This window comes from Cheilinus undulatus, linkage group 4, assembly GCF_018320785.1.
Source record: "Cheilinus undulatus linkage group 4, ASM1832078v1, whole genome shotgun sequence".
Taxonomy (NCBI): Eukaryota; Metazoa; Chordata; class Actinopteri; order Labriformes; family Labridae; genus Cheilinus; species Cheilinus undulatus.
The window spans coordinates 18079286-18106439 of NC_054868.1; the positions used below are offsets into that span (position 1 = coordinate 18079286).

Sequence of the window (27154 nt, forward strand, 5' to 3'; positions counted from 1 at the left end):
ATAAGAGAAAAAAGATTTTATTAATACCCAGAGGGAAAATTCTGGCATTGCGGCAACACAACAACAGAGAAGGAAGATCATAAAAATTCAATAGAATTCAAAAAAGTATAAGCAACATAAATATAAATAAATAGATATTAAAAAAGAAAAGGAAGTATATACAACTAAAATTATGTACAGTCATTAGCAATTGAAGTGACACATTAGTGCAGATTGACATGGATGTCTAACTAGCAGCCAGTTATGTACACAACAGTGGTATGACATGAACATGGAACAGTGCAAAAATGGTCCAATAAGAATGAAAAGTTATATGTGAAGTATAGAGGAACACGATACATATATATACAAACAAACAGGGCGGTTTGGTTTTGTAGAATGAATATTAACATCACTTATGAATATTTATAGAATAATCAAAGAAAAGCATGTAAATATTCATAAGTAATATTATTATTAATTTGGACTAATGTTGGAAATCTAAAGGTTTTATTGACGCTCTGAATGACGTAGTTTCTTGCCCTGTAAGTATTCATTGTATTGTGATGCCGAATCCCTAAATCACAGCAGTAAATTCATTTGAACAGAGAAATTGTGGTCAAAATTAAAACCAAATTTTGGTTAAAGAGAAAAGTTTTAAAATTAATGTTTTATGTTTAGTCCGCACATGATTATCATCTTCTCTCACTGTTTTTGTTTAGATATTTTGAAGTTTTTAATAACCAGTGCTTTGTGCATCAGATGGAGGCCCTGATCGAAAATGGATATTTTTGAAAATGGAGATTTTCTGTGCATTTTGGCCTTTTGTACAGAAGCAAACAGGTTAACAAAAACCCACCTTTAGGTTAACTTCTTCCAGGATGGCGATTTTTAGAAACTCTGTTTTCCTCTTCTACAGGTGCATATCAATAAATTAGAATATCAATAAAAAAGTTAATTTATTTCAGTATTTGAATTTAAAAAGTAAAACTCAATTCATCACACACAGGCTGATATATTTCAAGTGTTAATTTGAATTTCGATGATTATGGCTTACAGCTAATGAAACTGTAAAATCCAGTATCTCGGAAAATTAGAAAATTACTTAAAACTAATTTAACAGGATTTTTAACACAGAAATATTGAACTACTGAAAAGTATGAGCATGTTCAATCTCAGTATACTTGGTTGGGGCGCCTTTTGCATGAATTACTGAAGCAATGCGGTGTTGCATGAAGACGATCAGTCTGTGGCACTGCTGAGGTTTTATAGAGGCCCAGGTTGCTCTCATAGTGGCCTTCAGCTCTTTTGCGTTGTTGGGTCTGGTGTCTCGCATCTTCACTCTTCACAGTCCCCCATAGATTCTCTGTAGGTTTTAGCTCAGGCCAGTTTGCTGGCCAATCAAGCACAGGGATACTGTTTCCATCAGATAGTCCGGTTTGATTCAGTTTGGTTTGGTATGGTTTGGTACACTAAACCCCAAAATAGTTTGCGTTTCCACAGACAAACGTGCTCTCACTTGGGTGGGCGGGGCTGTAAAAGCATGCATGTAGAGTCACAGACAGCGCGAGTCAGCTGTTCCAGCTGCAGAGTTATAGAAAGGATGAGTGACAGAAATCAGTCGGGAATAAGCAGTAAACAGCTTTATTTCAGCTGAAAGTGCTTTTTAAAAAATAACTATTTCTTAATGACGTTACCGCTGTCAGTGCAGATCCTCAGCTGATGGAATACGTGTACAGAGACGGTTTGAGTCGTAACCTGTTCAACAACCACAGAGCAATGTTTTCACAGGTTACCTAACGTAAGAAGTAGATTAATAACTAGTTACAGATGAGAATGAACTGTTCTAAGGCTTCATATTCACAAAACGTCTGCATTAATTTAGTTTCTCATCCATCGCGGATGGATCAGGCTGATGTGAGCCTTTGGTCTCTGCTTTGTGTACTTAAAATTATCTAGCTAAACATCAGGAAACTTGATTTGTGGCCAGATACCAACATCCATAGACTAGGAAACAGTTTGGATCACTGTCGAGTCCAAATATTTCCCATTTAGGTAGATATTGGTCCATTTTTCTCCCGTTTTTGCCCGCTTCTCTCAGCAGACTTCCGTCTATGAAGCCTGGAGGCAGCAGCTGAGTCGCCCACTGACGTGACGTCAGTGCAGCCCTTATTGTTGCGTGTGTAGCTCCACCTTTTTGGTACGGTTTGGTAAGATTTGCACCCCTACAGAAGGGTGCCGAAAAGTGGGATGGTACGGTTCGCTTTTTTGGAACCCTTTCTCTATGGAAACGCCAAAAAAAGTGTGCCGTCCCGCACCGAACTGAACCGAACTGCAAGGTGGAAACAACCTATTAGGTCCTTAAACCAGGTATTGGCACTCTTGGCAGTGTGGGCAGGTGCCAAGTCCTGCTTGAAAATGAAATCAGCATCTCCACAAAGCTGGTCAGCAGAGGGAAGAATGAAGTGCTCTAAAACATACTGGTAGATGGTTGACCTTGGACCTGATAAAACACAGTGGACCAACACCAGCAGACGCCATGGCTCCCCAAATCATCACTGACCGTGGAAACTTTTGTTACAGATGGAGGTAGTCTGTGACCTCCAGCACTCCTAACGAGCCTCTCACTCAGCTCACCTGTCCTCATTGCACTCAGCTGGTGCTCATCAGTCTGGGTAGTCTATAAAAGGAGGTTCTTTCCCTCAGTTTGGTGTGTGACACCAAAGAGCCAACACCTTCAGTTGGTTTTTTTTGGTTTGTGTGATGAGTGTTTTTGAGAGTGTGAGAGTGGTTATGTGTTTTGAGGGAAAGAGGGTAAATTCTAGAGTTTTTGTGAGGGTTGATCTCTAAGGAGATTTCTGCACTTAGTGTTTTCTCCCCAACAAGCGATTCTACCTCTGTTTGAGGCCTTTTTACTTTAGTTTGCCAACTTTTGGCAAAATTAGTGGGTGGCTGTGGAGAAGCATAACTCCACTCCATCTTTTAGACCCCAAAGGCCTTGTTTTTGTTTTGTATAAAGGTGCAGATTTTCTTTTTGTTACTTTCCCTGTCCATGACCCCTGTCCTTCACGTCATGCGACTTGCAGAAACGTGACATTTGGGGGCTCGTCCGGGATATGAAACACTTTCCTTTTCTGTACTGATCATTTATATTATTGTAGAACACACAAGTAGCTACATCAAGTCATGGAGTTTCAGTTGGAGTCATTTGTTGAAAACCCAACATGGGAGGCCATTAACACTTGTAAAAAGACAGATCTTCTCAAAATTGCTCAACACTTTAACATTCCTGTGAAAGCAGGGAGCCGAAAGGATGTGGTCAAAGAAGCTGTAGTTATTGGGTTAGTGGAGGGGCAGTTTCTTGGCGAAAATCCTGAAGCAGAACCAGAAAAAGATGACACTGATCCCTCTAGCACTGACCCTGCTACTGAGTCTGAAGGGAAGAACTTGGAGATGAAACTCAAGTTTGAGCAAATCAAGTTAGAGCAAATGAGAATCAAATTAATATATGAAGAGAAAGAAAAAGAACAGGCCATACGTTTGAGAGAACTGGAGCTTGAAGAGCTCCGCATCAAATCTGTACAGCACGGTGGTGCTAGAGAATTTGATTTAGCACGAAATAGCCGACTTGTACCACCATTTAATGAAAGGGAGGTGGATGAGTATTTTACACTTTTTGAGAGAGTTGCCAACACTTCAAAATGGCCAGAGGAGTTCAGGCCATTGTTGCTCCAATGTGTGTTGGTGGGGAAAGCCCAAAGTGTTTACGCATCATTGTCCATTGCTCAAAGCTCCGATTACAAGACTGTGAAGGAACCCATACTCCGTGCATATGAATTGGTGCCTGAAGCATATAGGCAGCAATTCCGAAAGTTGAAAAAGGAAGAGAGCCAAACTCATGTGGAGTTTGCTCGAGAACAAAAAACCTTATTTGAACGCTGGTGTAAATCACAAGATGTTAAAAACCTGGATGATTTAAAAAACATCATTTTGTTGGAACAGTTCAAACGTTGCGTTAATGAAAGAGTCGCTACTTACCTCAATGAGCAAAGTAGTTTAACTCTGGAAAAAGCTGCTGTTTTTGCTGATGAGTTTGCTCTCACTCACAAATTCACTTGCCCATCAAAGTCACCAAGCACCTTCTCTAGTAAAACAAAACTCCCAAATTTCTCTAAACCAGTGTCCACACCCACTGGGAAGCACACTACTAAAAATCAGGTTGAGTGCCACTATTGCCATGCAAAAGGTCACTTTGTTCGAGACTGTCCAGTGTTACAGAAAAGGGGTGATAAGCCCAAAGCTGTAACTTTACTTGAAGCCCCTTATTGATGAAATGTCAGTCCCTGATTTAAAAATTGCAAGTGAGAAAGTGCCAGATGAGTTCAGGCCTTTCACATCTGATGGATTTGTGTCCCTGCTTGGAGATGAGCACAAGAGACCAGTGAAAATACTGCGAGACACTGCAGCGTCACAGTCCATTCTGTTGAGAGGGGTGTTGCCTCTTACTGATGAAATGAAGAGCGGCAACAGCGCTCTTATAAGGGGTGTGGAGATGAATTGGTTTCAAGAACCGTTATTTGATATTAAGTTGGAATCTGAGATAGTCAGTGGCACTGTTGAGGTAGCCTTAAGGGATGGACTGCCTGTGGGAGGGATCACCTTCCTTTTAGGAAATGACTTGGCAGGTGACAAAGTCACAAGTCATCTACCAGACCCTATAGTGTCGGAGGTACCTAAAATTGAAGAAAAGGAAGGGTTGGTGGAGTCACACCCTGAGGTTGTGTCTTGTGTTGACACTCGTGCTATGGCTAAGAGAGAGGCTGGTAGCACTCGTTCTGAAGATGTCAGAGATCTCACTTTGGTTGATTTGGCTGAGACATTTTTGTGCGATTCTGACTCTGAGATTTCTCCTGAAAATAAATTGTCTATTCGTGAGCATGTTTATGTTGATGGGGATGTTGAGCATCACATTTCAGTTGGTCTCTCAGAGACAAAATTGTGTGATGCAAACTTTGTTGAAGCCCCTGAGTTGGCTTTACCTTTGGGCAGCTCAAAGGTGAAAGCAGATGTAGAGATGAACGATGTCTCTACATATCGCATTAAAATGTTTCATGAGCAGCTCATTGCTGAGCAGGAGAAAGATGATTCTTTGCTACCCCTGTATGTTGACCTCTGGTTGGAAGAGGATTGTGATGGTGTTCCGGTGGGATACTTTAAGAGGAGCGGCGTGTTGATGAGGAAATGGCAGCCATGTCCTCTTGTGGGAGGTGCCAAGTCGGCGGTACCTCAAGTAGTGGTCCCAACACCACTTTGTCCCGAGATACTAAGGCTGGCACATGTAGGGAGTATGTCTGGTCATTTTGGTGTCAATAAGATGTATGACTGGATTTTACAAAATTTCTTTTGGCCAGGTCTGAAAACAGACATTAAGAAATTTTGTAAAGCCTGTGAAGTTTGCCAGTTAACAGGCAAACCAAATCAAGTGGTGCCAGTTGCTGCTTTGCAACCCATAACTGCTTTTGATGAGCCATTCAGCAAAGTGCTGGTGGAGTGTGTGGACCCCTGGGATGAGGGTGTTCAAGTTTTGTTTGCAAAGAGAAAAATCTTGGAAGATCGAAAAGCTCGTTCTCGATCATTTGATGTTGAGGATCAGATGTTGATTTTGTTGCCTGTTATGTCGCCCCTTGAAGTGCAGTTTTCTGGAAAATGCACTGTAGTAAGGGAGATTAGAAGCTTGGATGGCATTGTGTCAAGACCCGACTTCAGAAAGAAAAAACGATTATGTCCCTTTAACTTGATAATGGTTGTGACACTGATGACCCTGGTTTTGGGATTCTGTGAGGTCTACGCTTCATCTTCTGATCCTTTGGTGGTTTACACTGACCACAACCCCTTGTTGTTCCTGCAAAGATCGGCCTCCACTAACCGTAGGTTACTCCGTTGGAGTTTAGCTTTGCAGGAGTTTCCACTAAAAATCCAACATGTAAGAGGAAAAGACAATGTAGTTGCTGACTGTCTGTCACGAGTGACGACTGACTAAAATGAGTATTTTTGTTCTTGGTCAAAAGGTTCCTCTACTCAGAGCAGTAGGGTGTTTTTTGTTGTTCTGGTTGTAAACAAATAGTTTCTTTCCTAACAGGTTATCTAGTGTTTTTGTACTAGCTTTTTGTGCTTACAGGTGGAGTTAAATGATAGAGTCCTAAAGTAAACATTGTGTTGAATTTGAAGTTTGTTTATGTCAACAAATAAGATTTGTTGTCTTTTTGGGGGGAGGTGTTACAGATGGAGGTAGTCTGTGACCTCCAGCACTCCTAACGAGCCTCTCACTCAGCTCACCTGTCTTCATTGCACTCAGCTGGTGCTCATCAGTCTGGGTAGTCTATAAAAGGAGGTTCTTTCCCTCAGTTTGGTGTGTGACACCAAAGAGCCAACACCTTCAGTTGGTTTTTTTTGGTTTGTGTGATGAGTGTTTTTGAGAGTGTGAGAGTGGTTGTGTTTTGAGGGAAAGAGGGTAAATTCTAGAGTTTTTGTGAGGGTTGATCTCTAAGGAGATTTCTGCACTTAGTGTTTTCTCCCCAACAAGCGATTCTACCTCTGTTTGAGGCCTTTTTACTTTAGTTTGCCAACTTTTGGCAAAATTAGTGGGTGGCTGTGGAGAAGCATAACTCCACTCCATCTTTTAGACCCCAAAGGCCTTGTTTTTGTTTTGTATAAAGGTGCAGATTTTCTTTTTGTTACTTTCCCTGTCCATGACCCCTGTCCTTCACGTCATGCGACTTGCAGAAACGTGACACTTTACACTGGACCTCAAGCAACTTGGATTCTGTGCCTTTCCACTCTTCCTCCAGACTCTGGGACCTTGATTTACCAATGACATGCAAATTTTAATTTCATTTGAAAAGAGGACTTTGGACCACTGAGCTACAGTCCAGTCCTTTTTGTCCTTAGCCCAGGTGAAACGCCTCTGACGTTGTCTCTAGTTCAAGAATGGCTTGACACGAGGAATACAGCAGTTGTATTCTTAAATTGGGCTTCATTTCACAATCCTCTCAAGGCTGAAGTTATCCCTGTTGTTTTGGCAACTTTTTTTACCACATTTTTCCTTCCATTCAACTTTCCATTAATGTGCTTTGATACAGCACTCTGTGAACAACCATCTTCTTTATCAATGATCTTTTTTGCCTTACCTTCCTTCTGCAGGGTGTCAATGATCGTCTTTTGGGCAGCTGTCAAGTCTGCAGTCTTTCCCATGATTGTGTCACCTACTGATCCAGACTGAGAGACCATTAACTTTTGGAAACTTTTGCAGGTGTTTGGAGTTAATTAGCTGGTTAGAGTGTGATCCAATGAATCTCAAATATTGAACTTTTTCCCAATTTTCTAATTTTCTGAGATACTGACTTTTGGGTTTTCATTATGTGTAAGCCATAATCATCAAAGTTAAAAGAAATAGACACTTGAAATATATCTGAGTGTAATCAATCTTGGAATATATGAGCTTTACTTTTTGAATTTAAGCACTGATATAAATACACTTTTTTGATGATATTCTTATTTATTGAAATGTGACTGTACTGGTCTTTTGACTTGCTTACACATACAGTTACATCTAAAAAAAAAAGAATATCATAAAAAAGTTGAATATTTTTTGTCACTCGTTTCAGAAAGTGAAACCCATACATTATATAGACTCATTACACATAGAGGGAAATATTTCATGCCATTATTTCTTGAAATGTTGATGATTATGGCTTACACATAATGAAAACCCAAAATTCAGTGCCTCAGAAAATTAGAATTTTGAGAAAAAGTTCAATATTGAAAAGTCATGGTGTCACACCCTAATCAGCTAATTAACTCCAAACACCTGCAAAGGTTTCCTGAGCCTTTAAATGGTCTCTCAGTCTGGGTCAGTAGGCTACACAATCATGGGGAAGACTGCAGACTTGACAGATGTCCAGAAGACACCACTGGGAGGGTAAGCCCCAAAAGGTCATTGCTAAAGAAGCTGGTTGTTCACAGAGTGCTGTATCCAAGTATATTCATAGAAAGTTGAGTGGGAGGAAAAGGTGCACCAGCATAAGGGATAACCACAGCCTTGAGGGATTGTCAAGCAAAATCCATTTGAGAACTTGGGGGAGCTTCACAAGGAGTGGATTGAGGCTGGAGTCAGCACATCAAGAGCAACTATGCACAGATGAATCCTAAACATGGACTACAAATGTCGCATTCCTCGTGTCAAGCCACTTGTAAGCAAGCAGTAACAAGAGGCCAGTGCAATTATGGCGCAAGAGCTTAGTGTGGATGCTGCTAAAGCGCCGGTTTTATCAGAACTTGACAACATTTCTTCATTAAAAGAAGAACAAAGAACAGCAATGAGTTGTTTCCTTTTCAAAAACGACAAAAGTCATGTACTGACATGTCTACAGTCGCCATGGTTCGTGTTATTTCTCGGTAGCTGCGCATGTGCACCTCGGTCGTGGCTATGTTGCGTGTTTTGTTGCTCTGGCCTGTAAAGATGTGACGCACAGAACGTTCATCCAATCACACTCGGAGTTTTTTTCAAAGCCTCTGCCCTTTCCCATACACTTCGTATTGAAGGTTTTCCTGATAGATGTGTGAAACAAATCCATCTGGCACGTCAGGTTACCAAAGTCCTCTTTTCAGATGAAAGTAAATGTTGCATGTCATTTGGAAATCAAGGTCCCAGAGTCTGGAGGAAGAGTGGAGAGGCAATGAATCCACATTGCTTGAAGCCCAGTGTGAAGTTTCTACAGTCAGTGATGATTTGGGCTGCCATGGCATCTGCTGGTGTTGGTCCACTGTGTTTTCTGAAGTCCACAGTCAACGCAGCCATCTACCAGTAGAGCACATCATGCTTCCTTCTGCTGACAAGCTTTATGGAGATGCTGATTTCATTTTCCAGCAGGACTTTGCACCTGCCCACAATGCCAAAGGTACCAAAAGCTGGTTCAGTGACCATGGTGTTACTGTGATTGACTGGCCAGCAAACTGGCCTGACCTGAACTCCATAGAGAATCTATGGGGTGTTATCAAGAGGAAGATGAGACACCAGACCCAACAATGCAGATGACCTGAAGGCTGCTATCAAAGCAACCTGGGCTTCCATTACACCTGAGCAGTGCCACAGGCTGATTGCCTCTATGCAATGCTGCACTGATGCAGTAATTCACGCCCAGGAGGAGGGCCCAACCAAGCATTGAGTGCATAGAAATCAACATCCTTTTCAGAGGCCTGACACTTCTGTTTAAAATATCCTTTTTTATTGATCCTGTGAAAAATATTCTAATTTTTTGAGACACTGAATTTTGGGTTTTCTTATCTGTAAGTCATAATCATCAACATTTCAAGAAATAAAGGCTTGAAATATTTAACTCTATGTGTAATTAGTCTATATAATATATGGGTTTCACTCTCTGAAATGAGGGACAAAAAATACTGAACTTTTTCATGATATTCTAATTTTTTGAGATTTACCTATACAGTAACAGTTTTCAACCCCTTGGGGTTTTCACACTTTTATTGATTTTATAATTCAATCATGGTCAATATAATGTGGCTTTTTTGACAAAAATAATGACAATAATTACATTGTTTTTTGTGAGAATTAAATGTTTTGGAAAACGTAGCGTATATGGACAAAATCTTTGTAAAATCAAATGAAAACCTCCATTTTCTATACTTACATGAACTAGGACAGAGTTTGATGGCTAAAGCTCAGTCGGATTTCAAAGTGTTTAAGATGTTCATTTAACTCTCACTTTTAGGCTTAAATCTCCATTAGCCATGGCTTCAGTACAGATTAAATCAAGGATGTTGTGCTCTTTTGAAAAATTTCTTCCTTCTTTGTTTTGTCGTTCTTCTTTCAGTCATCACCCCTCCTAAGACGATCTTAAACGACCCCTCAGCTACACTGTTTCAGGTAAGACCCCTCACACGCTGACATTTGAGGATTGTCAAAACACACAATCATAGTATGAATAACAAGACCAAAAGCTGTTGTAGTAAAACTCCAGAACAAACAGGTATATGCAGTCATGGACGAAAGTATTGGCACCCCTGGAATTTTTCCAGAAAATACACCATTTCTCCCAGAAATTGTTGCAATTACTAATGTTTTTGGTATACATGTGTTCATTGCCTTTATGTGCATTGGAACAAGACAAAAAATCTGAAGAAAAAAGACAAAATTGACATAATTTTACACAAAACTCAAAAAATGGGCTGGACAAAAATATTGGCACCCTCAAATTAATATTTGGTTGCACACCCTTGGAAAAATATAACTGAAACCAATCACTTCCTATAACCATCAACAAGCTTCTTACACCTCTCAACTGGAATTTTGGACCACTCTTCTTTTGCAAACTGCTCCAGGTCTCTCAGATTTGAAGGGTGCCTTCTTGCAACAGCAGTTTTGGGATCTCTTCATAGGTATTCAATGGGATTTAGATCTGGACTAATTGCTGGCCACTTCAGAACTCTTCAGCGCTTTGTCTCCAATCATTTCTTGGTGCTTTTTGAGGTATGTTTAGGGTCAGTGTCCTGCTAGAACACCCATGACCTCTGATGCAGACCCAGCTTTCTGACACTAGGCCCTACATTGCAGCCCAAATTTTTTTGATAGTCTCAGATTTCATGATTCCTTGCACACAGTCAAGGCACCCAGTGCCAGAGGCAACAATATAACCCCAAAACATCTTTGAACCTCCACCATGTTTGACTGTAGGTACTGTGTTCTTTTCTTTGTAGGCCTCATTCTGTTTTCTGTAAACAGTAGAATGACGTGCTTTTCCAAAAAGCTCTACCTTAGTCTCATCTGTCCACAAAATGTTCTCCTGGAGGACTGAGGCTTACTCAGGTACATTTTTGTAAACTCCAGTCTGGCTTTTTTATTTCTCTTTGTCAGCAGTGGGGTTCTCCTCGGTCTCCTGCCATAGCGCTTCATCTCATTCAGATTACGACATATGGTCCGAGCTGACACTTTGCACCCTGAGTCTGCATTACAGCCTGAATTTGTGTGGAACTTGACTGGAGATATTTGTCCACCATTCCAACTATCCTGCGGTGCATTCTTTTGTCAATTTTTCTCTTCCGTCCACATTCAGTGAGATTAGCCACAGTGCCATGGGTTATAAACTTCTTGATTATATTACGCACAGTGGACAGAGGAATTTCAAGATCTCTGGAGATGGTCTTGAAACCTTGAGATTGTTCATATTTTTCTACAATTTTGCTTCTTAAGTCCTCAGACAATTCTCGGCTTTTCTTTGTCTTCTCCATGCTTGGTGTGACACACACAGGCACACAATACAAAGGTCGAGTCAACCTTTATTCATTCTAACTGGCTTCAGGTGTGATTTCTAGATTGCCAGCACCTGTTACTGCCACAGGTGAGTTTAAATGAGCATCACATGCTTGAAATACGATTTACCCACAGTTTGCAAAAGGGTGCCAATAATTTTGTCTGGCCCATTTTTTGAGTTTTGTGTAAAATTATGTCAATTTTGTCTTTTTTCTTCAGATTTTTTGTCTTGTTCCAATGCACATGAAGGCAATAAACACATGTATACCAAAAACATTTGTAATTGCAACAGTTTCTGGGAGGAATGGTGTATTTTCTGGAAAAATTTCAGGGGTGCCAATACTTTCGTCCATGACTGTATCTCTGACTTCAACTCTTTGATTCTCAGCACACACACACAGACACACAGAGACTGTAAAATGTATGGGCCAGTCCCTCTCTCCTCTTCAAAGCTCCTCCACATTCCCGTTCTCCCCCTCTCCTTTCCTCTCCTACACACTCTCACACTTGTTCCCCCCTTCACTGTCCTTGACCCCAGCTGGGCTTGATTTTTCCCAGACTGGCACATGGGGTTAATACAGGCCTCGCTTTGATCTCCACACTGGCTCACACATACACACAGAGCAATGGGCAGGCTTGATGCTCTGCTGTCTTCAGAGTTCAGAGCTGTTCTAGTAATGAAACAGCTGAGCGGGAAGAGAAACAAATGAAAACTAGAAAAACTACATAGAAAAATACTTGAACTCTGTGCTCTTTCATTTTTAGATACATTGTTTATGAATAAACAGAACACTTTTGTGTCTTTTTGTTATTTTTCACACTTTGACTCCAGTTGGGTTTTGAGGTAAGGAACGTTGTTTGAAGCGAGGCCAGTCAGTCCAGGTTGTCATAATTGGGGATGCGCATGGTTAGCTGGCTAAATAGTGAAATTTGGTTCCTTTTGTTGTCTGCATCAGAATCACAAGTGAGTTAAACTTGTTTTTAATATTTTTTATCATTTCAGGCCCACAATCTGCGTCAAATGCCGAGAGCACCAATAGCATCTTTTTGAAAAAGCGCAGTTTAATACTATTTTGATCTAGAAGATGGGGGTAAACTTGTCCAGAGGCTATGTCAGGTTACGAGGTATGGCTATGAAAAAAAATGAGAGAGCGCTTACAAGAATAAAACCCCACGGTTTACAGTCACACTGAGTGTTATATATTAAAGGTTGGGTATTTACGCACAACTGCTCTAAGTTTCCAATAAGTGACATCTGTAGTTCACTGCTAGATGCTGATTTAAGTGTATGTGCTTTTGCTAAGGCGTTGGAAAATGATCAACTTGGAACTTGAAATTTTTGGTGAAATTGAACAAAACAGCTGATTTTTTTCGTACATTAATTGAGGTATATGGGCAACACTGCACGTCATGCACGTGTGTGTTTGAATGGCACAAAACATTTTGTGAAGGTAAAGAGGATGTCCAAGATGATGAACATGCCCATGCACATCAAAATTTTTTAGAAAATATTCAACAAGTTCAAAATGATCAACTCAGTATGTTGATGACTAAGAAAAACAAGTTATTACAAAATAACTGCCTGGGGCTTCCATATCTGTTGCTATGGTAACAAAACAGGTGTTGATCTTGTTTGATTTTTTGCTAGTTTTACAAAGAATAGAAATCTAATTTTGTTCAGGACCACAGTGACAGAAGACAATTCTGCAACTTTCACATGAAAATTTGAACATGACAAAAGTGTGAGGCAAAGTTGCCTCAAAGCCTTTGACTCCTAATCAGATGGAAAAACCCAAGTAATGTGCAGAGATATTTCGGAACAAATTGGAGGCAACCAACATTTTTTATACGGAGTGGTAACAGCAGTCACTGTATTGGAAAACACTATCGTCACCAAGAATGGAGAAAGCATGACGAATTAAGTCCAAATTCAAGGTCATGTTGATTGTTTTCTTTGACATTAAGGGGATAATTTTGGAAGAGTGGGTTCCAGAAGGATCCACTGAAAATCCACGTAAAACAAACAAGTTGTAGAAAAACTGTGAGAAAAAGTCTGAAAAATGCTTCTGCATGTCAGATTTAAGAGTCGCTGGAGGCAGAGTCTCAAAACATGTCACTCAGTTCTCCCTTGGCACTAGTAGCATCCACCATTTTTGCACTATTAGGTAAAGCCATCGAGTTGAGCGCAAAGGATCATGGTTATGCAAATGCAAGTAGTAAGAGTCGTTTCTGCTTCTCTTTGTTCTGCTTCACTGAAAAAGTTTTTTGTCCTGAAGACCTACCGCTTGAAACCATCACATCTCCACGACAGTACACTTCTGTCATCACTTCTGTCTATGTGATACTAAACACAATTAACCATACCGTTACTTCTCTATTCTTTGTAATACTGGCAAAAAAACATAAAAGACCAATACCTATTTTGGTTAACCTTGCAAAGCAGATGGATACGCCCGTTTCCTTGTTTCTCACTGGCGAATCCATCTTGCATCTTCCATTTTTTTTTTTTAAATCCTCTGCCCTTTCCCAAATGCTTAGTATTGAAGGTTTTCCCGATAGATGTGTGAAACACATCCATCTGGTGTGTCAGGTTATATTTTGTTATCATAGCAACAGATACAAAAAAGCCCCAGGCAGTTGATATTTTGTAATAAAAATTGCAGGCAGAGCAGGGACAAAATCTTGACATTGCCTATGTTGTTTTGTAATGGAGACAGTAGTTTCTCTGCAATTTTTTAAAAACTTTTTTTATAGTGAAAAGCCTTAAAGTATGAACACTTTGACTGCTTAAATTGTGATGAACAAGATTCAGCTCATAAAGATCCTTCTGAAACAAATCTGATGTTCTGATAAAACTGCCATCTCTGTTTGTTCCCCTCCTTAACTCTGTCTGCTAGTTCATTAATACAGCTCTCATGAACCCTGGCTCCACTGTTTCAATCTCTCTGTCTTTTTCTCCCGTCCATCACCTCTTCTCTCTCTGTGAAACCCTCTCCTGTGCCACTCCTCCTCTCAGCCATCCTCTAACCCCATGTCTCTAGCCATTAGAGACTTAAAAGCGTTAAAGTGCACAAAAACAAAATCTTAAACCCCCCTCGTGCCATGTCGCTCACAGAAATGTACCCACACATAAGGAATCTTTGATCTTTTTTTTTTTTTGTCATGTTACAAAGACATGAGTGCCCTCACTTATGTACTCTCTCTTTCACACACTCACAGACACACACAGACGCACAGTTTAATCACTTTGTGTCATGTCAGGGAAGGAATGTTTCCCAACCCAGAAGCCCTTTGATACCAGGCGTCCCCTCCCGCAGCCGTCTCCACCTCTGTCTTCCATCAGGATCTGCTCTGTCTCTCTCTCTCTCTCTCTCTCTCTCTCTCTCTCTCTCTCTCTCTCTCTCTCTCTCTCGTTCCATTCCCCTCTCTCTTTCACAAACTCACACAGGTCCATTTCTGTCGTCCTGTCTCATCCTAAATGGACATTCCTGAGTGGGATTGCAGGAATGCTGCTTTTTGACTGTAATGCATTGTTTCCTGCTCACAGGGCTAAAATAATAGCAATTAAGCCAAAGTGTCCTCACTGGGGGTGCAGGGCACAGGTACTGTGAAAGGACATCAGAGGTTAAATACCCCTGTTTAATATAGAATTTTCTCTACCAATCTTCTATGTTTCTGCCTCCTATGTCCTCATTTTTTTGTGTTGTATATTTGAGGTTCACATCAGTGGTTCCCTTCAGATAAAACTTAGATTGTTTTGTATATATAAATAATAATTTGTAATATCTTGAAATAAGATAGACTTTTGAGTTCCACCTATGGTGGCTGCCATATATAAAATGTAACACTCACATTGGCTCAACATAGAAAAAGACAAAATAAAATTCCTAATGCACCCTATAATACCTCTTTTAAATGATAATTCTCACCTGAATCTACAGAAAGTACAATCTAGCTGGTAGGCCTTACAGAAGTAAAGATTATAGCCCAGTGGTAAAAACCTCTTCATGATATAGCTTGCAGATTTTTTGCCATTACCCTTAATAATGCATGGATCAATATCCTTATTTAAACCAAAATGAATGAATTACTAAAAAATAAACCTACCTGTAGTAGTCAGCAATTTTTTTTTTCAACCAAGCTGTAAACATGTTTATTCCTGCTGTAAAAAATTGGCACAGGGTGTATATGTGACTTAGGGTGCTTCTGCAGCTAGCCCCTAGAGGACTCTAATGGAACTGCAGGTTTTAGCACTGCTGCATTGTCTTTGTTTGTGACCATGGAGGTTACTGCATGGTTTAAACAGGTGAATGTGGCTTGTATTAAGAATGATAAAACTTTCCTGAATAGGAGTTAGACAAACTCTTTTGTAATATTTAAGTTACTACAATGTGGTGGGTATGTTAAACAATACACTTACATATGAAGTTATCAGTTAAAGGTGGTTTTCACACTAGGGGCCCGGTCCCAGATCCGTGTGCCCTTTAGCCCAAAGTCTGGTTTATTTTGGTCAGTGTGAATGCAAATGAATCACACCCGTGCACCAGGCTCGGGCCCACTTGGGGAGGTGGTCTCAGGCGTGATTCAAGTGAACTCTGGCGCGATTCCGATGAGATGTGAATGCAACGGGATACAACAGATAAGGGACAGAGAGTCGTATCAGCTATATGACATCATCGTAAAAACTTAACTTCTTTCCACAGTGCAGCAGTTTGTTCATATTTTTCCTCAATAAAAGGTGTAAATCATCAGTCAGTAGATGGTCCGTTATGACTCACCTCATGGATGAGCACAAGTTTGAGTCAGTGAGATGGCATGCGAAGGCAATAAAAGTCTCCTGTCACCTCAAAAAGCTCTGTATCCGAGCAGGGTGAGACCATTTAATCGTCTGAGCTGCACATAGATGTGCAGATGACCCAAGTGGTTGCCATGGTAGCTCCTTCTTCTTTCTCCTCCTTGATTTGCAAACCAGCTATCTGCATGCTGCCACCTGCTGTTTCAGACTGAGTACACGAATCGAGCATGAATTGATGGTGCTAGTGTGAAAGCAAGCCAGCAGGGGGAGGAGGTGGAATGGCAGTGCCGTTCAAAACAACTTGGCCTAGTGTGAAAGCGCCCTCATTATTGGAAAGGGAAAGAACTTAAATAAAACCAGGATATTTCTGTATGTTTTACTCATGCTAGAGCACATGTGTATCTTTGGGTCCCAGAGCGCATGTGCATTCAGGGACCGCTTCCAACACAAACATGATAGTGCACTTTTAAGTGCACTTCTCCCTCATTATGAGAAATTTATAAATGAAAAGAAAAAGTCAGTTTCCTGTTTAGTATGCTCTATGAGGTACCGTTTTATTGAAGAGATTCCTCAAATCAGAACAAGAAATAAACGGCAGAGATGGGCGGAGCTTAGCAGCACTGGTCTGTGCTCATCATGTTTCTGTGGTATTGTTTGGGTTAAGAGCACCCTAGTAGCAGAATTGAAATTTAATGTCATCTTTATCTAAGTATTTATAAACCCTCATAAAAAAAGTTTCTCAGAAACAAAAACCTAGTAATTGAGGCAACGTTCACATACACCACCACTGGTTGTTTATGTCCTAAAATAATTCCTTTTTTATTACTGGAACTGAGTGATGAGTTTGGCTCACATGTATTTATTATGTATTGTATAATACAAAATGAAAGGTATCTTGGCTATTTTATTATATATTTTAAACAGAGCAAACAAGATAAAGGGGATATTACTCATGTCATGTTTCTAAAGTTGAGGTCTGTCTCTGCTGGATGTTTTTGACCACATTAAGACCACTTGCTATGATTGAGCCACAACATACACTGCAGATTGTGTTTATCCTCAAACCCACTCGGTTTGTGGACTTTCTATTAGAGTGGCAGACATTTCTCCTGCTCATTTGCCTGTCTGTCTGCGTTTGTACCTCATAATTGTATGTCTGATAATATCAGTCTTCCACTGGTCCATTATAACCATTAAGCAGTTCACCGTGGAGGAGTGTTGTGCTTCAGGGGTGAAAGTGTTTTCTCTAACCATTTGATTTGAGCTCATTTTGTGGTCTACTTCAAAGAACCCTGGTTACTGCTCAGGATCCCTGAGCAGTGAATCATTTTCAAAAATCAACTTGACTTTGGCTTGATGTGGTGGCAGCACTTGGTTTGCATGTTTCAGGAGGAAGATTGGTTTTAATTTTTTCCATTTCATGGAAAAATTATGAACCGTGCCAACATTTTTGATGTCTTCTGACTCCTCTCTATTGCAGGCTGACTTGTTTCCCGGAGCTCTGGTGTACTTCGGCTCAGATGTTAAGACAGGTTTTTGTCTTCTCTGTTCTTTATCTTCATATGCTGATTTTGAAAAAGATACTGGTGCATTACTTAGGAATGTAATTAAACAAAACAATACTTTACATTGTGAGACTCTGTGTGTTTTTTCTCCCCAGATTTTTACATAAAGAGGGAGCTGCTTGAATCATCTGTCTCAGCAATGCAGGCAAATGAGTCCATTGCAAGGTATGTGTGCATGTGTGTGTGTTGTAAAAGTGTGCTTGCATGTGGGTGCGTTTGGGTGTGTACATGCACTTGTATCCTGCAGCAACCAGCCTATTTTCCTGTCACAAAACCATCATCATTGGAATCCCTTTGAGGTTGTGCCTAAACAGCAGGTGCCCCTGTGCACCCTCATTTCCTCCAAACACACACAAACACACAGAAATGTTCCAGTCCTGCTAAAGATAGAGCTTGTTTCCCAAATGTGACCTCCACCTGTCATCCTTCTGCCTCTTTAACAAGTTCAGCCGGCCTCCTCTGTTTAACATCACATGCAGTTGTTTAACTTCAGCTTTATACAAATGCAGCACAAAGGAAGACAACAGAACACAACACTTGCTTCATCATTATCACCATTTATTTTATTCAGATCCTCTGAAGACACATTGAAGGACAAAACTCGTTATTAATAGTGCTGGGGTATACAACAGAGCAGACACAGTGAAAGCAAACACATTTAAGTGAGAGAAAAAACAGATGGAGCCTGAAATTTATAAACAAAAACTGGTAAAATCATTTTCAATCAATTCAACACCAAAAAGGTTAAAGCATGAAACATTAACAGCTTAACACTAAAAGCTAAAACAATTAAAATACTTAAGAAAGACAGTTAAAAGCAATATAATCTGAAATTAAAACCTTAAATTATTTTAGTGGTGTTGGAGGGGTTGGGGCTTTGTCTGCTTTGAGGCTGCCAAAATTAGATTTGCAAATATTGACTAAACCAAGATAAAGCAGTTATTAAGTAGTTTATATAAAGGTCTTTAGATCAGAAAAGCATGCACTGGCCTTCTTTTAGGGTTTTGTCAGTGACACAATTTAAATCTATGGTGATTTTTGGCTGCATTGTGTCACTTTTTCCTCCTCTATGGTCCTGGGGGTACTCCACTTTTTGTACATGTAACACTGCTCTAAGGAACTGAGGGTTGTTGAAAAGTATAAGTGAGGGGAAATGGGAGGAATACAGCATGTGTAAATCTGCCTAGATCAGGCTGGCGTTACAAACTGAGAGACCATGCAAGAAGGAGACTAGTGAGAGAGGACACCTATGACTACTCTGAAGGAGTTACAAGCTTCAGCGGTTGAGATGGGAGAGACTCTGCATGCAACAATTTTTGCCTTGGTTCTTCACTAGTTAAAGCTTTATGGGAGAGTGGCAAAAGAAAGCAACTGTTGAAGAAACTGAGATTAAATCTTGACTAGAGTTTGCCAGAAAGGCATGTGGGAGACTCCGTGGTCAATTGGAACAAAGTTCTTTGGTCTGATAAGACTGAAGTGGTGCTTTTGGCCATCAGACAAGATGCTGTGTTTGGCAGACACCAAGCACTGTACATCACCACAAACACACCATCCTCACTGTACAGCACTGCGATGGCAGCATCATGCTGTGGGGATGCTTCTTGGCAGCCAGCCCTTTAAAGCTTGAAAAGGTATGAATGCAGCATAATATAGGAAAAGTCCGTCTGCAAGAGGACTACGCTTTGGGAGAAGATTTATTTTCCAGCAAGACAATGACCCGAAGCATACAGCGAAAGCTACACAGAAACGGTTTAAATCCTTATTGAGATCTGTCCACACAGACTCAGTGCTGTGACTGCAGCCAAAGGTGCATCTACTAAATACTAGGGGTGTGACAAGATCTCGTGCCTCGATATCTTGCTCATCAAAACGTCACAAGATGTCTCATCGAGGTGAAAATCATAACGCAAGATCAGTATTGTCCAGATATAGGGAGCAGCAGCTCTCCTGACAGATGACAATACCTAACTTTAAGTTATAAAAGATCACAAAGATGCCCTGGACACTTTAAAATTGTTGGTTTGACAGCTAATGAAGAAACAGAGCTGATTCGTGACACATTCAGATCACGCTCTATCCCCCGCCCTCCTCCTCCGTGTGCACTACTCTGGCTGCACATGATCAGCAAATGCATGATAAGTTCATCATAACGGTTTGAAATGATTAAATGCTACTGCTGGAAACCTGTGCAGTCTCCGCGAGTTCATGTATGCGGCAGACTCGCTCATAGTGCCGCTATTTGTGACTTTGTACCTTTGATTCAGTCGCTGCCGTGTCGTGTCTCCTTCTCTTCTCACCGTATCTCAGTCACACATCCATCAGCTGTTCGCTGTGCGTATCATCAATCAGAAGCTTAAAATGAGTAGCGCTACGGGCTGTTGTATACTGCAGGAGTAAACTTAGCAAAACAAACTCTGTCTGAACACCACAGAGTCCATTGTTAGCTCCAGAAAATGAAGTTCTAGCTCCAGTTAAACGATTCCTGTTAGTCTGACAGCAGACAGAGCAGAGATTCACACTCGCTCACCAACACACACACACATTAACACACACACACACTCATCTGCGCATCGTGTCCAACACTGTCAAAGCTCTTATCAAAAAAAAGACCACAAAATGATAAATAAAGCTATCTCTCTAAATTACTGTAAGAACAAACAAACGTGTTATTGACAGAAATATTTCTTTTGAGTGTAAATATGGATGTCCTTAAAGAGGATGAGAAATAGTTCGATTTTACTGATGCAGCTCTTTTTATTTAGGTCTGTTGTAAATAGTTTTTAAATTACTTTCAAAATAATCTAAATGCTTTCATTATTATTATTATTATTATTATTGAAGCAATGGGTGCGTAGTGTAGTAAAATAAAGATGTGGTAGAATATTAAAATGAAAGGTCTAATTTGAAGAGCATTAAAATGTACAGTTTGAGTCAGAGTTAGACAAGATAAACTGTGTGTAAGCATTGATGGCCTGTTCAGTACAAGAGGAGTTACTTCAGATATTTCTGAATGGACCTGAATGCTTCGCAATTCTGACTTTCAGTGGTATAAAGGACATATTTTCCACTCTTACATTTTCTTCCAAAACTAAAAAACAAGAGTGTAAAATCTTGTCTTGTCTCGTCACGTGAGATAAGCGCCACACCCCTACTAACTACTGACTTGAAGGGGGTGAATATTCACTGATTATACCTTACATATTTTTATTTAATTAACATGACTTGGTAGAAAGTTGTTGCACTTTGACATTAAAGGTTTTTTTCTTGTTTTTTCCCCTCAGAAAGGCCAAATTATACTGCCTTTAATTGATTTATAAAATCAGTAAAAGGGTGAAACTTCCAAAGGGATGAATACTTTTTAGAGGCACTGCATGGTGTTGGTTTTTAAAGTGATTTATAGAGAAATAAATAAAGAGGTGTTTTGCTTGAAAATACAATGATGAGTCCCATAACTATCCCTAGTAATAAAGGTCAGTGCTGAGTAGTACACTGCAGCTAAAGGTTTTACAGTTGTACAGGCTGCATATTCATAAATAACATCCCCACAAAGAGAGGAAAACGGCTCTATTATTATTTTTCTTGCAAAATTGTCTTAAAAGAAAGCCTAGTTGTTGTATTAGTTTGGATAAAAGAGAAAAATGAGTTTTTAAAGTAAGTTTTTCATCAATCCAGACACCAAGTTATTTATAGGACTGCACTTGTTCTATTGTTGTGTTATCCACAGACTGGATTTTAACACTACTCTGTATTCTTTGCATTTGTCGGGTGGTTTTGTAAGAGGTTAAATAACAGCTATGATTTAGAGTAGCATCTTGAATAAACTGGTGAGAGAATATAGGATAGTGTCATCAGCATAAAGATGGAAATAACAATTGTTTTTATGAGCTGGGGGTTCCATTGATATAAACACTGAATAACACATGAACTGAACCTTCAGGTACTCCCTTTGTAATCTGGAGAAAAAAGAACTGAACATTATTTATATTTACACATCTGCATTCAGTCAGAGGTAGTTTTGGAACCAACTTCAAACTATTGTTTTCAAAACCTAATTTTTAAAGTTGATGTAAAAGCGTGGAGTGTTCAACTGTGTCAAATGGACGAACGAACAAATAAAGGTTGTGTATTACCTTTCATGGAGCTGAGACAACTTTGTTATTAACCAGGAAGGTGACAGAAAGAGTTCTGTGCTTAGGCCTTAACCCTGACTGAAATGGACTTAATATGAAGTGTGAGAACAGAAATATTTCAGCTGTTCCTTTATGAGTGACCCAAATTTTTGGCAAGACTATAAACTTTTGATATGTGACGTTAATTAATCAAATCAGAACTTAAAGAAGAGGACAAACAATGACAGTCTTCCACACTGCAAGAGTGATGCCAAAAGAGATGGCAGGATTGAAAATGTGGGTAATGTACTCACTTATGAGTTGTGCTGAGATTTTAATAGTAAAGGGGTGCAGCTTGTCCTCACCAGTAGTTTTATGTGCATCAGATTTACATAAATCAGCTCTCTTCAAAACACCTTTCCTGCTCACGTTTTAACATTTCAATCCCTCTTTTATTCCACCTTGACTCCCTCAGCTGCATGCCCCGGTCACCTTCAACCCTCACCAGCTCTGCGGCCTCGGAAGACCTGCTGCTTCCTTCAGAGGAAAGACCTGACACCAGAGGGTCCACACAGAATGAGTCAGATCCGTCAGCACACACCCAGGCTCCTAAACCCACCAGATCTGACCCAGGGAAAGTGCCAAAGTGGCTCAAGCTCCCAGGTGAGGACGGTGCCACTAAATACGTTTCGATGTGATTTTTTTTTAATGCCTTTTAACTTTTAATGTTTCAGCTCAAGATCTGCTCCTCTAGTATGTAAGCATTTATAGTGGTATTGATAAGGACTAGTAGGATCAATAAGAAACTTAGAATATGACTTGTACATCTGTTTCTCTTTGGTAACAATGGATATGTTGTGATGTTAAAAAAAGTTTTCAAGTATAAAGAATTTTCACAACCTTATTAAAGTATCTATATTAATGTCCATTTGAGAAGGTTTTCATGTTTACTTTAACTTTTTTTTACTTTAATGTGCTGCTAATTTGAGTTCTAGCTTTTATTTAGATATCAAACTTGATGAAATAATTTGATATGATCAGTATTTTTTGTAGATTTCAGCTAATCGTAACAACACTGTGATAATAATGATGAGAGGGTTATTTTAGGTCGTGAAAAGTGTGACATGAAATTTTAATATGACATCTCAGGACAGTGTAGTAGCTTAAAGAGATCCTTTCACAATGAGCAGGTTACTGTTCAAGCTCACTGAAGTGCACATTTGTCACTAAATTGTATCATGGTGTACTTTGCTTTCACACCACAAACAAACCCCACCAGAGTCCAGTTGGCAAGCCTCCCTTTTAAAGTGGACTTGGTCTGGTATTTGTATGTTTTTAGTCTACCATGGGTCCACTGAAAAACTTCACATGAGCCCAAACCAACGACCCAAACAGGAAAACCCCACAGTTCTACCACACCAGAGTAGATGTAAAAACACCAAACAGAAGAAGCTAATGTTGGAGCACTGCAGTCATTACTTCCTTTTCCTGTTGTGAAACATCAGAAGGATTTGAGCCGCATGATTCCTGTCACAATTAAGACATGCTCACAAACACGCACATTCTCACAAACCCCCAAACCACTGTCAATAAGAAGTGGCCTTTAGAAAGCAGAGGTTCTCATGACTTAGACCATCAGGATGCATGTGAGGTTGAACCGATTAGTTGTGGTTGGTCAGCCCTCCGGCCGAGGAGACCACTTCAGACACTTTTAGCTCGCTGCTGTGGGGCCACATCACACAGAGGAGCCCATGTGGCCTCTCATAGCATGTTGTTCTATTGTGGTGTCTCTGATGGTCACTGTATTCATGTTTTTGTTTAGAGTATTGCTCCCTCCATGTTTTTGTGCGCGTTTTATATCTGGCTGGTCGCTCTGTGTGTCTCTTTTGAACAAACTTGCGGGTGCTTTCCCTTTCATGAGGAAAGTTGAAAGAAAAAGAGTAAGGGGGGGGGGGTTAAGTGAAGAGTTATAGACCATATGTGAGCAACCCTAGGGCACAGATGATACTTGGAAGCACACATGCTCAGTTTGTCCATCACTGCAGATGAGCATGTCTTTGAAGAAATGCAGTACCAGTGTCCTGATTGATGCTGGAGAAATTACAGTTGTCATTGTTCCCAAATGCTAATAAAGTTCTGCATCTCTTAAGTACAAGCTTTATGCTCCCTTCTTTAGTACCACAAGCATCATTATTCCAATGATATGGTAATGGTAGTCATTAACCCTGATTTGTACTTCTCTACCTCTTAGTCCAACCTGCTCCTCCTCAGAAATATTAATTTGTGGCACTGCTAACGGCATAGGATAGTGACAAAGCAACAAAACTATCAACTAAACTGTTTGATGCCACTTTAGAGCTGCAATATAAAGAAGTATCTCCTAAAATTAAGAACAAAAGCCAACATGCAATCAGTTCTAACTAAACACTGCATACGTCTTTGTACAGCATCCTGATATGTCACATATAAGCAGTGCTAAGAAAGTCTCTAAACTCTGGAACAAACTTGTTTGATGTAAAAAAAAAAAAACAACTTTTAATGAAAGATGCTTGTTGCAGCAGCACCAGACTTTGAATAAAATGTGATGAGACCCTGTGAAGATTGCCAGGGTAAAACAAGTAAAGTTTCTCCTCCAAAAATGTTCAGATATTTTAAAATGTTCATTTATGCAATAAAACACAATAATAATAGCTGTGTTCATTAATTTTCTCCTCTTTTTCTCTGTACAGGTAAGAAATAGATCTACTGCTGTGAGCCGGTTGGAGGACTTAGCATGAAAGACATTTGCCGAGCTGTTTGGAGACTGAGTGAAGCACTTAAACCTTTGCTGCGCTTTGATAAAGGCTCAACTTTGTAACTGAAGTGGACTAAATCCAATCTGGAAGAAGACTGCTCTTCTCTGGGGTTTAAAACGGTCAAAATAATGGGATAAATGAGCAAGTGGTGATTATTTTATTGCCAAAAAGATTGTTGTGTCATTCCTGGAGAGGCTGTTTGATTTAGCAGCTAAAACTGTAGTGCTAAATAAATAAAGACTGTTGTACTAAAATGTTGTGTCTTGTGTTGAAGCATTTGGAGTTCAACATTATGTTAAAACGTATCTTTTGTTTTGTACTGAGAATCAAGGTATATTAAAATACACACCACTGATAATGCTATTTGGATTGCAAAACTTTTAATGTTATAATGATTCTTCTATGTTCATACCCTGGTGACAACATTGCACAATTTCCCTTTTTGATAAACAGATATCACTCTGGTAGTTAAAATAGAGTAGCACGATTTATACATGTAAATTGTACTTGGATTGATTTTTTGTATTGTGAGGTATTCTTACAGGTTTATCTCAAAAAGTTAGAAAATAATGAGAAAGTTATTTTTTTCCATGTGATTTAGTTAAAAAAATTGAAACTCCCATATATTCTTTATTAATCTCATAAAAATTGAAATATTTCAAGAAATTTCTTTGTTTTAATGTTGACGATGACAGTTTCAGCTCACCAAAGTCCAACATCTCAAAATATTAGGATATCAAAAAACATCAGTCCAAACAAATATTTATAATACAGAAATGTTGACTTTCATGAAAGTCATACTCATTTATGCTCTCAGTAACTGGTTGGAGCTACTCCAACTTACAAATTACAGCATCAGTGGGGCATGGCATGGAGCCAATCAGTCTGTGGCACTGCTAGGGTCTTGTAAAGTCCAGGTTGCTCTGATAACAGCCTTCAGCTCGTCTGTATTGTTGAGTCTGGTGTCTCTCATCTTCCTCTTGACAACACCACAGAGATTTTCTGCGGGGTTCAGGTCAGACCAGTTGGTTGGCCAATCAAACACAGTAACATCATGGTCAGCAAACCAGTTTCTGGTAGTTTTGGTTTCACTGTAGTCAAGTGCCAAGTCCTGCTGGAGAAGGACATCAGTATCTCCATGAAGCTCCTCAGCAGATGGAAGTAAGTGCTCGAAAGTCTCCTGGTAGACGGCTGACAGCGTTGACTCTGGACTTTAAAAAGCACTGGACCAACAGATGACATGGCACCTCAAACCATCACTGACTGTGGAAACCGACAACACTGGACTTGAAGCACCTTGGAATCTGTGCCTCTCTGATTGCCCTCCCAGATTCTGGGGCCATGATTTTACCCTGGGAACAAGACACTTGTAGCCCATTTTTTGGACCTGTCTGTGTGTGGTGGCTCTTGATTCTTGAATCTGCTTTGTTTGACAAATCCTCTGAATGCTGAGCTCATCGCTGTTGCTTGCGCACATTTCCCTTCCGGTCAACTTTTACATAAACGTGCTCTGATACACCCCTGCTGCTCCTGATATACTCATGCCAAAGAGAGAACCAGAAGGTGGTTAGTTGTGCATCAATGTCAAAAGTTGACTTCACGGCTGAAAATTACTTGCAGGATCTTCTTTCAAGCTCTTTCCTTGTATACACAGAAACAGTGGTGTGTGTGTGTGTGTGTGTGTGGGGGGGGGGGGTCGCCCCCCCCTTGTGGCCCAATTGTTAAAAAACATGCACTAAAGTGCTCGCTTGGGAGCCAAAATGCGTATTGAAGTGCCCTCGAGAGGGTTAGGGTGCCCTCTTGGGAGGCAAAACCCACTCTAAAGTGCCCTGTTGGGAGCCAAAATACTTGTTAAAGTGCTCTCTTGGGAGCCAAAATTCAATTGAAGTGCCCTCAAGAGCCACAACACATGCTAAATTGGCCTCTTGGGAACCAAAACGCGTGCTGATGTGCCCTCGGGAGCCAAAACTTGTGCTAAAGTGCCCTCTTTGGAACCAAAACACATGCTAAAGTGCCCTCTTGGGAGCCAAAACACATGCTAAAGTGCCCTCTTGGGAGCCAAAACACATGTTAAAGTGCCCTCTTGGGAGCCAAAACACATGCTAAAGTGCCCTCTTGGGAGCCAAAACGCATGCTGAAGTGTCCTCCTGGTTGGCCAAATACTCTAAACTGCCCTCCTGGGTGGAAAAACACACTAAACTCCAGAAGACCATTAGGACCAAGAAATACAATAAAACATTATTGTTGCAATGACTTTTATGTTGGGCCCTTTTTTGATCTATATTGAGCCAGAACTATATCTCACAGAACCAGTTTGGATTATCTGGTGCTAATATGGTGTTAAAATGCACTAGAATACAGGAAATGGCATCTACTTAGTTGAGGGATTTATTTATTTTTTTTATTTCTGTGTGTTCTTCACAGTCCAACGTTGAATCTACACAGTTCTTGTGGATGCTGATCCTAACTACAAACTAACTTGAGTAGTCTGTCTAGTTAGTCTGTTTTAAGGCTATATAATGTGCCATTTGTATAACACATAAACATGTCTAAAGTGCCCTTGAAAACATGCAAAACTTAGTGCC

General features: G+C 40.1%; 1 protein-coding gene across 1 annotated transcript in view; it reads left to right on the forward strand.

Annotated features, from left to right (window-relative positions):
- aspscr1 (ASPSCR1 tether for SLC2A4, UBX domain containing) overlaps positions 1 to 24823 on the forward strand; it is a 39126-nt gene extending 14303 nt beyond the window's left edge. The window contains exons 13-17 of the mRNA XM_041785491.1: positions 9870 to 9922; positions 17581 to 17632; positions 17761 to 17830; positions 22250 to 22437; positions 24504 to 24823. Of these exons, the coding sequence (XP_041641425.1) occupies positions 9870 to 9922; positions 17581 to 17632; positions 17761 to 17830; positions 22250 to 22437; positions 24504 to 24514 (374 nt within the window). The 3' untranslated portion in view covers positions 24515 to 24823. The remainder of the gene's footprint in view (positions 1 to 9869; positions 9923 to 17580; positions 17633 to 17760; positions 17831 to 22249; positions 22438 to 24503) is intronic.
- Positions 24824 to 27154: the final 2331 nt, after the last annotated feature.